This window comes from Manis javanica, chromosome 18, assembly GCF_040802235.1.
Source record: "Manis javanica isolate MJ-LG chromosome 18, MJ_LKY, whole genome shotgun sequence".
Lineage (NCBI taxonomy): Eukaryota > Metazoa > Chordata > Mammalia > Pholidota > Manidae > Manis > Manis javanica.
In genome coordinates, this window is record NC_133173.1 from 17687907 (window position 1) to 17700246 (window position 12340).

Below are 12340 nucleotides of genomic sequence, written 5' to 3' on the forward strand. Positions count from 1 at the left end.
GATTCCTGGTCAGTTCCATGCCACAAACACCAGAAAGTGCACCCACCTGTACAGTGTTTTGTCATGTTCACTGAATTGATTCTGAGAAGTGGCCTTAGGACCAAGGATGGGAGCACCTGGAGGTTTAGATGCTACCTCTGGAGGCTGCAAAAAATAAGGCAAACAGGCCCCAGGAACAAATAATTACAAACAGGCTTCATTTAACGGGGGGATCAGGGGTGGGGGTGGGGTGGGGTGATGGGAGAGCTAAAGCATTTTGAGACTGCTCTTCCTACGCATTCAAGGCAGGAAAGACACAGTTACATATTCACCTTACAAATAGCAGTATGGTTTTCATCCTTCTTGTTCTCCAATGATGCAGATCTTTTGTTTTCAAACATTTTAACTCTAGTGAGCACAGACTGTGGTTTCATTGCTGGATCTTCCTCTTCTTCCGTTAGAGTTGGGGGAGGAGGCAGTGGTTTGGTATTTGAAGGCAGAACTTCTGGCTTATGTTGAGATGCAGGTAGTAGAGGGGGGACAACTGCAGCACCATGGAGAGGCTCGTAATGGCCTGCTTTAGAGGTAAATCCTTGTGATGGTACTTGCTCATAACTCCGTGGATACTGGTCAAAATACTGTTTGGGCTCAGACACCTTAGAACCTGCTGAAGAATAGGGCTGTGCTTCTGGTCTGTATCTGTTATGCATATCATATCCAGGAGCTGGCTGCTCTTCATGTCGCAGGGTGGAGGTTCTAGGTGGCTGGTCATAGCGTGGTCTGCTGTCATAGGACAGAGGGGTTGGCTCTTCAAAACGTGGGAAATACCCTCGTTCTGAGGACTCTTCAGGATGCTGTCTGGAGTCAAGGTCTCGAGGGTGCTGATTATCAAAAGAAGGCCGAGGTTGATAGGGCTGCTTGTCACTGTAATATGACCACTGCTCTTCATATGTAGGGATGCGATCTTCATAGCGCAGATGATGGTCATAGTTTCTAGAGAACTGGTCTGCATAGCTTGAAGAGTCATATCTGTATGTGGGCTGCTCGAGGTCTCTGCTGGGTTGTTTCTCTACATATGGGGGTTGGGGCTCATAGCTCAGATTTTGCTCTTTGTCTGGCCTCTGCCCTGGGTGACCAATAGGTGGCTGTTTCAAAACATGATTCTGTCTCATTATTTCTTCAGGATAGGGTTCTTTTCTATATACCTGTATAAAAAAATTCATGTATAAATACAAGGCTTGTTTTTAATTCTAGCTTATTTTGATAGGTAAAACTATTATATAATATGTGAAAGTGGTATGTTCTACCATTTATTACCAGGACAGAAAGGGATTAGTGGAGAAAGCTGGTTTAAATGAAAGCTCAAAATTTATAATGCAAGTAGGGCTTTTATGCTTTAGCATGTACTAAATGAAAACTGAGTTAAAGAAAATTAATTATTAAATTTAGTAGAAAACTAACGCACTGAGCTATTGATTCCACTTGATTTAAGACTGAAAAAGGTCACAATGAAAATTTATGGACACTTTAAATTTATAAAACAGAAATGCTTACGAATCTCAACTACACATTAAGGAATTCTGAAGATACTGAAAGCCAAAAACTAAAAAAAAAAAAAAATATCAAGCATGAATCCCAATTAAAAGGCCTATTTCCAAATCATCACTGTACCCCTGGAAGCCATGCAAAAATGATTTGTATTGATTTGAAAGCACTATGGTGTAAAAAAACCCACAGAAAAAAGCAAAAGGAACACTTAAAGGGCAAAGCAAAAATGATCATGTGCTAGATCAATGGAGAGCAACAGATTAGTGCAGCACTGTAGCGCAGGTACCTTTGCTGGATCTACACACGACGACAGTGACGGTTCTTGATCTCTTAGCATTATGTGAGCTGCCTCAGCACTTGGTGTTCTTAAAGAATCAGCTTGTGGTGAATAAGAGGTGGAAGGGGCAGGGGCGGGCTCCTCCAGTCTGACTCGAGTTAAATTTACATTGGGGTTAACGGCAGAGGCTGATGATGCTGGGTTTGTGTCAGGCGAAAGGTAAGGGACTGGAGATGAAGCTTCTGCTTTCTGTGAAGTGTTTAAAATATTTTCAATATAGTGTTTCTGTTTACTGCTAACTTCCCATTTCCATTTATAGTGGTTGGCAGACATACATTTTAAGTATGCTGAACAACAGAACTATGACCTCACATCCTAAAGTTTTTTTTTTAACTCAGTATACTGCTGTGTAAGATGAACAAACAAAGTTTAGAATTAAGGCCCTGGTATTCTCAAATCAAAATTAAAGATTAATTATTAATCTGGAGAAAGGACAAAATATATTCTTTAACTCAATCACCACATTCTAAAATTTAATAATGCACCTCTAACTACAAAACGTTGAATGCTTGCTGCTTACCTGTTGAGAAGCTGTTTTAAATCCAGGGGAGTCTATTCTATGGATTGGTTGTGGCTGCGCTTGTGGTGAGTAAGGAGGATATGTTTGGTTTTCATGATGCATTCCAGAGGAGTCCTCCTCTCTTACAGGCTCAGAGGACCGTGTAATGGCAGACTCCGGCGGAGTCCCCACCTCATCATTAAGAGTTTCATCTAGTTCTTGATCAGTGTAGGCCCCGCCTTCTGTATCTGTGTCTTCATAGTCAGAAGTGTGTCTACTGTCCGTGCTATACATTGAGTATTCACTACCTGGGGCTGACAGGTAGGACAGACGATCATCATGCAAATCAAGGTCATCACTTGTAGCACCATCCGCCTGGGTCAAATAAAAGTAAATTAAAAATTTTATTCAGTAGTTCTTTAAGAGATGGCCTTTATTTTACAAAGGGAGAGACTGAAAAGAATATTTTTCTTTGGAGAATTGCATCTATTTCTCGAAACTTTTGGTGAGAAAAGGTCAAGAAGATTGTACAAGCACACATGCAGACACACAGAGCATCCTTTGAGATCTGAAGGGCTTGGATGATTGAAATGTTGACTGGCCAGCCAGGACTCGGCTGTATTCTGGGGCCCAGCCCCAGAAGACAATGAAGGAATTGTGGCACCACTCAGGTTTATAAAACCTGGTCACTAACTTGCGAAGAGGGAAAGCTAACTGAAGAGGGAAAATGCTACCAACCCAAGCTCACGGAAACAAGGACACACCAACAGAACAGCGCACATGAGAGTAACTATGAAAATAAATGCCACAGTTCAAGTTGAGTGAGAGGTGTTATATGTGTATGTGTAGTGTGTGTGTGTATAAAGAAAACTTTTTGAAAAAAGCTGGTATTTGGCCCTAAAGTTCTTATAAAACACAATGGATAAGGCCTACCTACGTGCTGGTTACCTCATTAAATAAGGAATTTAAACATCTTTCACAGATGTAGTACCCAACGGGTGGTGAGGAAGAGATGCAGTTATGCTTCTCTTCTGTGAGTAATTAAGAGCCAAATGTTTTAGTAGTCTACATTATCTTCTAGACCAGGAAGAAAATGAGAAGCATTTGAGGGAAAGGGAACTAAAGACCTGCATCAACAGACTGTCACTGGACATTAACTTGAAACTAGTACCTAGTTAAACAGAACAGTCCCTGAAGATCTTGCCTGGACATTGTGCCCAGCTAGGCACAAGAACTGAAAGATCTGGAATCCAGAATTCAGACCATCTTTCTTCCATTTCAGCATGAACTGAAGGACAAACCTAAGGCTCAAACCGCCTGAATGGAGCTGTCCGTGAAGTCCCAAAACCAGGCTCGATAAGAGCCTGATCCTGAGCACTGTCTTCTTAATATGAAAGACTAGGGTGTCTCAGGCCTGTCAGCGGCTCTGTTTTCCACAGAGCACCTGCCAGGCTCCAGACAGTGAGAAGTCCAGGGCTCTGCTCGGTTACAGCAGGCTCTTTCCCACCGAAATCTCAATGGCTTCTAAACTCTCTAATGGCTGCTGCAAAAGAGAAGTTTTTTTTGCTATCTAATCTTTTATTGCCAAGGTTCTGGAAGACTATAATCCAGTAGCCAGCCAGGGAAATATTTAAGGCCTTGAGAAGAATAACTTGGAACCCACCAGTCCACCTAGTTTTTGCAGTGCTATGAAATGCAGAAGAGAGCAAGAACCACGAGTTGCTTTGAACCAAGAAATGGCATGTGCCTGCCTACATGTTAAGAAAGCCTCAGGATGACTTTTTCTTGGTTTAGTGGGGGAACAGACAAGATTGCACCAGATTCTGCAAAAAGGAATTCTTCCCAGCCAAGTCATTAGCTCAGGAAAGTCAATGTGAAATGACGTGGTTTTAGTATAAGATTCTATTCTGATAAAATATACTTGAATGGGAGGAGCAAATCAAGCTTGACTCAAATCCTAACAACTTTTTCTGGTTTACAAAATTATCAGTCTATCCTAATAATAAATGACTTATTGTTTCTCACATAAAAGGCTGGGGAAGCCAGACCTTTATTTTAAAATCCAAGCAATGAAAGGAAGCACACAATAATATCACAGGCAATTTACAGAAAATTGAGATTGATGGATTTAAAAAACATCTCAGATAGGTAAACAGTATGCTTTGTGCATTTAAAACTAATTTTAAGAATCACCAGTGCAAAGTATGAACATTCTACCCATCAAAGGCTGCTAATAGAATTGTGTTATTATTCAAGATTAGTATGAAAAGGACTCTGATCCTTTTATCAAATGCCACAAGAGTAAAAACTAGTAATAGTGTATTGGTGTAAAGCGGTGTAGTGGGTTTTTTACACCTTGATTTGTCTATCAAGTATCCCAGCTGATGTCAGTCTTCAAAGTGGTCTGATGATCTCATGTACAGTCCATGACCCGAAGTGTACTGATGAGTAAAACCATGCTTCTGACACATCACTCTATGTGGGAACAGACCAGACACTAACTATCTCTAGATGTAAGCATTTTAACATCTCTTCTTGCAGAGGTTGTGTGTTTTCTGAGTAAGGGGAGTGGTGGTCCTAAGCATGCAGCAGGAACTGCCAGAGCATCTGTAGCCACAGCCAGGCAGTGGAAAGAAGGGGCCATGCAGGGGCAAACACAACATAAAACCAAGCCAACAAGAAAATACAGAAAACAAAATAAAAAAATCAGAGATATTCTCAGTTTTCTCTAGCAATCAAAATGTATTAACATCCTACTGATCTGAAGGTAAAAGACATTAAAAACAAAAGGTTCTTTCAACTGTATACTTTGAGAAAACTATTACTTCTCCCAACAAAACTAACAGGCCTTTCCCATCAGACTGCTATAAAACCAGGAAGACTGACAACAAAAAGTAGGTTTTTAAAGCTGGCCATTCAGATGCATGTAAAATAAAAATTTAAAGCCAAAAAGGATGCATTGCTTTGTCTAACATTTCCTGATAAATTTTAAGAATGTTAGGAGGTGCCGGGTGGATAAAAAATTCTCTAAGAATTTGGGGAAATGCTTAAACAAAGTAGTAAAGTATGTTAAGACTTCTCAGAGCACCTACTCTTCTGGATACCATGCCAATCCCCAAGGGGGCTATGGTTTACAAGATTTCCCATTGATTATTTGCCTTCAGAGTGCCCTTTTTCTCAGAGCTAGTCCTGAATCTTATGTGCTGAACACAGCACTTCGGGAAACACTCAATATAGTTCACCAAAATCCCCTTATTCTCAGGAGCAAACCCACCAGGCCAGGTTCAAAATCATTCCTCAGTCAGCTAAGGGCAGAGTCAGAACTCAACCCTGCTCTTTTTAGTTACATTTGAGAACTCTGAGAGACTAGGACTAATGTGGTAATTTAGTAGGTGGGTAAATTTCAGAATCTTACTACCAAAAACAACTTTCATAACTCCTACATACAAATTGTAAAAACCTAAAAGTTGGAACTCTCCTCAAATCACTCTAAAATATAATTAGCAAACAACAGTAACTCAAAGGCATCTCTGATTATACAATTTATCGAACAGGTTAAAAAAGTAACAGGAAATTTCTTACCTTTCCCTCAGAAACCCATACCAACTGGTTCTGTTGTTGTTGAATTGCTTCTTTCAATGCACCATACCAACCATCATTCATTGAATTTAAGTTAATTGTAGCTGAAAATAAGTTAACAGCATTGTCTTATGATTAGAATGTTGTTGAAAGTCAGAATTCATTCAACTCTGCTTATGCTTAGAACACTGTCAGAAGTCAGAATTCATTCAACCTTGCTTAGAGCTAAATTATGAGTTAATTAGAAAGCTGATGTTTAAGGACACAAACCTTTGGAACTTCTATTTTGGCACTACACAGTTTCTTTCAATCAAACAGCAGCTGTTAATATAACAGGAAGCTTTCTAAGGCAAAGATTATATAACATTTAGTTTTTGAACATAACACTTTTGCCTACGTATTATTGTCCAGATATTTTATGCTAAAAGAAGGCCTTTAATATACTCACTTGTAAAAAGATGGTGATTATTTTTACGAAGTTTATGAGACCGCTCATATAATTTCCTGGCACTTTTCCGAGATTCTGGACACAACCTCATTCTCATAGTTTTTACACCCTGCTTAGAATCAGGGTTAAGGAATACCACAATTGGATACCACTGGGCATAATTCAGACGATCAACAGCATTTGGTGTTACATCCAGTAAAGCGTGTTTGTCCTGAAGACACACACAAAAAAACCCATGGATACAAGACATAGTTAATAAAGAATCATTACGTCCAGAGAAAAGCCACAGCCTAGATAGACTACATTCCAATGGTAATGGGTCTTTAACTGTGTTCCAAAATATCTCAGGAGCACATGTTAGAAAAACTTGTAATCAGAAGTTAATTCAATACAGTTTCTAGCCAATTAAAAAAACCTATCTAACCAGATCACTTTTAGGACAGCCCCAATACTTGCAAGCTGACAGTATTATCTGTGTTCCTTTACAGTGAAAGTAAGTATAACAATTTAATGTTCCTGACATGTTCTTGTAGAATAACAGCATATTGCCTATGCATATAAATAACAAAGTGCACCTTGAATTATACTGATGCAATATAAACATAATCTATTGATACATCTGAACATCATATACTTTTTTGTAGTAATGAAAGATCTTCTGATGTAAGTAATGCTATTCCCTTGAAAGTGGTTATTATAATGTCTTTCAGTAAGGCCTTTTTCCTATGGTATACCAGAAATAATTTTTAAAAACTACCTTTTACTTTTAAATTAATCAAACACCATCCCACTCAAAACACCGTATTTTCAGATTATAATGGGAGTTAATTTTTAACAACTTACTTGATCTATTATTTGCTTTATTGTATGAAGGCGAATAATGCCAGAGCTACGTTGGTCAGTTCCAGCATCTCGTGGTTCACTTTCTATTCATTGTGTCAGCACAAAAACAAAACATAAAAGTTCCATTGGTTAGATCTGAGTTTAACTACTAGGCGCTACTGCCAGCTGCGCTCCCTAATACAGTCATGGGGGTGTCTTGAGAACTACAGCCTGTTCAGCAGCATTTCTGGCCTCCACTGACTAGATGCTTCTCACTCTCACTGTTGACAAACAAAAATGTCTCTAGATACTGTCCAAATGTCTCTAAACACGGCCAAATGTCCCTGCTCCTGGCTGTGAGCCACTAGTCAGATCAATGCTTCTCAACAACGATGGGGTTAGGAGAAGGCAAGTGAGGCATCAGCCTCAGGTGCAAAATTAATAGGGACCACCCCAAAAACCTCAGTCATCAGCAACATTTTGATGCAGTATGCTAAAAAATTCAAAATTAATAATCTACAATGAATAGTATACCAAAACTTTAAATAGAATCAGTAAGTGGAAGCTGAGAAAAAATAAGTTGAGAAAAAATTATTTAAGATTGTCTCTTGGTCAAGAGAAATTATCAAATATGGCAATTCTCTCAAATGAAAATGAGATCTTAAAAAAGTAGTTTTAAGAAATAACATCAATAAGCTTGCTTCCATTACATACTGGAAATAGAGTGACAAATTCTGAGTTTGGTATAAATATATTTAAACTTAATGTGAGTTTTAATATGCATATCTTTCATGTTTTAAAAAAAATTTCCATCTACTTTAATGTGCTGAAAAAAATTAGCCACTAAAAAGAGTAAAAACATGTATGTAGGGACACACATTTTTTCTTTTTCCTAAGGCTCCCATATGGCTTGGCACAGCATTATTTATTTCCAAACCATTTTTACACGGTGACATACAGAAAAAATGGTATTACCTGCATGGCACACTGCCTCTCCTGGGTGTATCCCACCCAGCCACTGAGAGCTGATGAACTCAATACCTGGGTGGGTCTATATAACTCATCAGCAACAGTGCTATTTGGCAGATTGGCTGGGGAGTTTTTGGGTTAGAACCTCTTTTTATACCAATAGAATAGGAACCATGGCACATAGAAGACCATTAATTTATAACTATGAGACAGCCTGTGGTTTCATACTGCAACTTGTCCCTCCCTACCAGTATACGATATGCCAAATGCAGCTTGGGCTGACTTCTAACCAAGAATCTAAGAGGTCCAATTCATATGAAGTTCTTCACTAAAAGGAAACAGCAATTTTTGTGACTTGGGTTTCAAGGAAAGCTTGAAAAGCAAGAAAGAGCAATGGTGTTTCAGATCAGACAAAGGCAGAGATTTGGAAGGACAGAGGTCACACCGACGAACAAGGTGAATGATTCTAGATAATTAGGCTATCATGAGACAAAGCTCCATGGGCAAAGAGGGCAAAATTTCAAATCTGGTGAACAGAGGAGTATTAAGGAGAGAGATCAACGGGGAGTTTTGGTAGGAGAAAATGCTACTAATTCCTTAACTCAGAAGATTCTCATTAATTCAATGGTACATAACTAAGCAATCTGAATCCTTTGTAAAAGCCTGGCTACAGAATAAACCCAATTAAATGAATCAATTACTCCTTAAGGTAGAGCTTTGTAATTCACACTTTTCCTAAATTTGAAAAACCCTGTTCCATACGGGTGGGGTCACCACCAACTACTTCAAGCAAAATGTTACCTATAAACAATGACCAAAAAAAGATCTCTTCTGAAAAAACTAACAAACTGAATGGGCAATCAGAAATAAGTATTTCCTAACTTGCTCAAATTTTACTATTTGCAAATTTTCTGAGTTTCAGAAAATAAATATCCTCATTCACCTTCAGCATCATCCAAATGAAAAGCAATATAATAACAGGGCAATGTTCTGATTCTTTAAACTAGCACTTAAAAATGTTAATGAGCGTCTCATCTAGTGCCAATGGGAATAACAAAAAGGGCACAATCCTCTGGAAAGCAATAATAATCACATATAGCAGTGGCCAGGAAATGTTCATGTCTATATTTTTTGGAATTTTGTCTAAGGAAATCATAAATACGGAAAAAGCCATATTCTTGAGGATTTAAATCCTCTGGGAAACAAGGGAGAGCATAAACAAGCTAACAAAATATGGACCGATTTCTGCATCATTTGTTATGGTAAAACATAAATTGAAACAAACCATACAAACAACAGAAGGCTAATCACCACAATTTGATTGCAGAATTTCAGATAATAAAATGAAAATATGGTATTATCTACTATGAAAGAAAATAGTATAAACAAAACTTTGTAGGAGTATGTTTACAAAGGGTGGGAAGGGTGGAAGAAAATACAACAGGAAGAAAATACAACAGGGCAAATTTAGGGTGATGACGACATAAACAAAAATTGACTTTCTAACTTTTCCAAATAGAGACTTGTATTTTTGTTTAGAAAAAAATAAGGTTTTAAGTTTTTACATCTTATTTAAAGCAAGCCAAAGTCATCATAACTAAGCTGCATGTATACTTCAAGTACCATAATGGCTAAAACAATGAAAAAATTTGCAGGCAAAATCTGTCAGGCATTTAAAGCACCACATCCTCATTATTTATATTTAACACTAACTTACTATGTCTGCAATAAGAACTGACAGCATGAGTCATGCTTTTATTACTCTTCTTACATATGTGAATATTTCTGTTAGCTTAATGACTGAAAACACTAGATTGGAGCCAGAAAGGGTTCAAAGCTGAGTTCAGTTACTCATTAAGCTGGGTGTCACCAGAAAAGTTTAGGCCAAGGAGGCTGGGGGTGGTCCCAGCCATAACCACCCCAAGGCTCAGGATGCTCAGCTTCAGCAGAGGGATTCTACTACACTCCCTGGGAATACTGTCAGGATTAAACAAGATGGTAAGAGGGCACAGCTTCACAGAAGGTGATTCTTATTATTAAAGGGAATGGGTAGAACAAGGACACACACAATCACCCAGGCCTTCCAATAAAATAAACGGGTAACTGTAAATTTTCACTTATAAAGTTTAATTTCTATCAAGTGAATGTCGGACTCATTCTAACGGAGCAACTAGTAAAGAAACACCTTCAACCTCATCTGAAGGCACTCCTGGGGCTACTTACTTGCAATCTGATAAATATCTGGTTCTTCTCTTGCCAGCTTTTCTCTAGCAACATCAGCTATTGGTCCAAAGATGGTTACAGGCCTCAGAAATCCAGCTGGGGAGGAATTCAAATGAAAAATAACCTAGTTTATGCCTTTTCTTTCTTAAGGATATTACCATTAAAGGGTATGAGGTTAGTCTGTAAAAAATAAACTACCTTCTCGAAGAACAACTCTTTCATATGCTGGAAACTTTGTTTGAACTGGTTGAGCTGACAAATCCTCTCTGCTTTTTCGAAGATTTCTCTTGGAACTGCGAAGACCTCGGAATCTCCAGAAGTCAGCACGGTCTCCTCCTGCTGTTTTTGGGAGTGTGTATTGTACACTGGCTAACTGCTCAGCTCTGGACAAGATAAAAAAAAATAATAATAATATTTTAAAAACAAAATGGAAAAAGACACATAATGAAATAAAATGTCAAAATACTGGATAGAACTTCACATAGTTTAAATGATAATGGTGAAACTAAAAGGAGTTTGTACAACTAAGTCAGTTACAGATATAGCGAATACCCTTAAAAACCAAACCTTCACATTACCAAAATTTCCCAATGGGACTGAAATCTTCTATCGCCATTTATTTAACAAGTTCTATGACAAGTATCCAAACATTCATACCTGTTCTTATTAGGGATGATGCCTCGTTCTACCTCCTTATGATTTTTGCCAATTCGAATAGCGAGCCAAGAACCTAGTTTTCCATTGTACAGTGTATCCACAACACGGAACACCTCTCCTTTATTAAAACTAAGTCCGTAGGGAGATTCCTTTTCATATTCAAAATGGGTTCTAATATAGAAAGAATCTCCTACATCTGATTCTACGATGCGACGATAAACTAAAAGGAATCAAAACAAAAAATTAACAATAGCTAGTGGGTTAAGAAATTAAAAACAACAGTATTCAACAAATGTTGAATCGTTACTGTGTGTCTGTAGTAACTATTTTATACTGTATTATGTATTTAGTCTCACATATGTTACTCATGAAATGGTAACTTTTAGCAGCTCCATTTTACAGATGAGGAAGTTGATGCAGATAGATCAAGTAACTTCCAAAGTCACACACACTTTCTGTTTAAATCATCTGACTTAATTTTGCCGCACAGATATTCCCATTTCCTAAATTAATGGTTCTCCAATAAGGGCAATTACCCTCTCCTTGCCCCCAGGAGCTGTTTAGCAGTATCTGGAGACATTTTTAATTGTTGCAGATGTGTGTGTTTGCGGGGGTTGGGAATTGGGTTGGGGGGGAAGGTTATACCACCAGAAATCTAATGAGTAGAGCCCGGGGATGCTTCTACACATCCTACAATGTCAGCCTCAACAGCAAAAAAATATTTGGCCCCAAATGTCAATAGTGCTGAGGCTGAGAAACTCTGCTCTCAATGAAAAGTCTATCTGCTTAACCACAGAGAAAACAAGGCATTCTCTTAAATTAATGCTAACAAACATCAGTATAATGCTTAGAAGAAAGACATCAGTACAAAATTTAGAAACTGCCCATATATATTTCTGTATGATTCTGATAGCTAATAAACAGCTAGGATTCTTCTATGCCTTGTAAAGAGTTAGGTGGCATTCTATATAAATCAGAATGCCATAGAAGTTTGTCCTATTACTGTGCTGTGCCAACAAGCACCCCCAAAATGATTTTAAAAACTCCCTCTGAGATTAACAAGTTCATTTCTCACTCAACTTCAAATGATTAATTTAAAAAACTGAAACTAAAATCCCTAAGTCCTCAAACTTATACAGGTTTTCTCCATTTTCTGACAGTATCTCACCATCTTTCTTTTTCTGAGCCAATATGGTCACTTCTTCTCCTTTAGGGAGGTCAAGTAGGAAAAGGACGGCTTCTTCTCTTATGATGTTTGTGAAATCTACATTGTTTACCT

The 12340-nt window shown here is 38.2% G+C and overlaps 1 protein-coding gene across 8 annotated transcripts in view; it reads right to left on the bottom strand.

Annotated features, from left to right (window-relative positions):
• The window catches only part of TJP1 (tight junction protein 1), a 271810-nt gene that overhangs the window by 16455 nt on the left and 243015 nt on the right, over positions 1 to 12340 (bottom strand). For 5 of the 8 annotated variants that reach the window (XM_073227120.1, XM_073227119.1, XM_073227118.1 and 2 more), the window contains 11 exons: positions 12230 to 12338; positions 11062 to 11281; positions 10603 to 10787; positions 10405 to 10500; positions 7234 to 7316; positions 6391 to 6601; positions 5946 to 6046; positions 2385 to 2738; positions 1814 to 2053; positions 312 to 1184; positions 47 to 144 (listed from right to left, as the gene is read on the bottom strand). In XM_073227120.1, coding sequence (XP_073083221.1) covers positions 47 to 144; positions 312 to 1184; positions 1814 to 2053; positions 2385 to 2738; positions 5946 to 6046; positions 6391 to 6601; positions 7234 to 7316; positions 10405 to 10500; positions 10603 to 10787; positions 11062 to 11281; positions 12230 to 12338 — 2570 coding nt within the window. The remainder of the gene's footprint in view (positions 1 to 46; positions 145 to 311; positions 1185 to 1813; positions 2054 to 2384; positions 2739 to 5945; positions 6047 to 6390; positions 6602 to 7233; positions 7317 to 10404; positions 10501 to 10602; positions 10788 to 11061; positions 11282 to 12229; positions 12339 to 12340) is intronic. The other 3 variants (XM_073227124.1, XM_073227123.1, XM_073227121.1) reach the window with 1 other exon arrangement.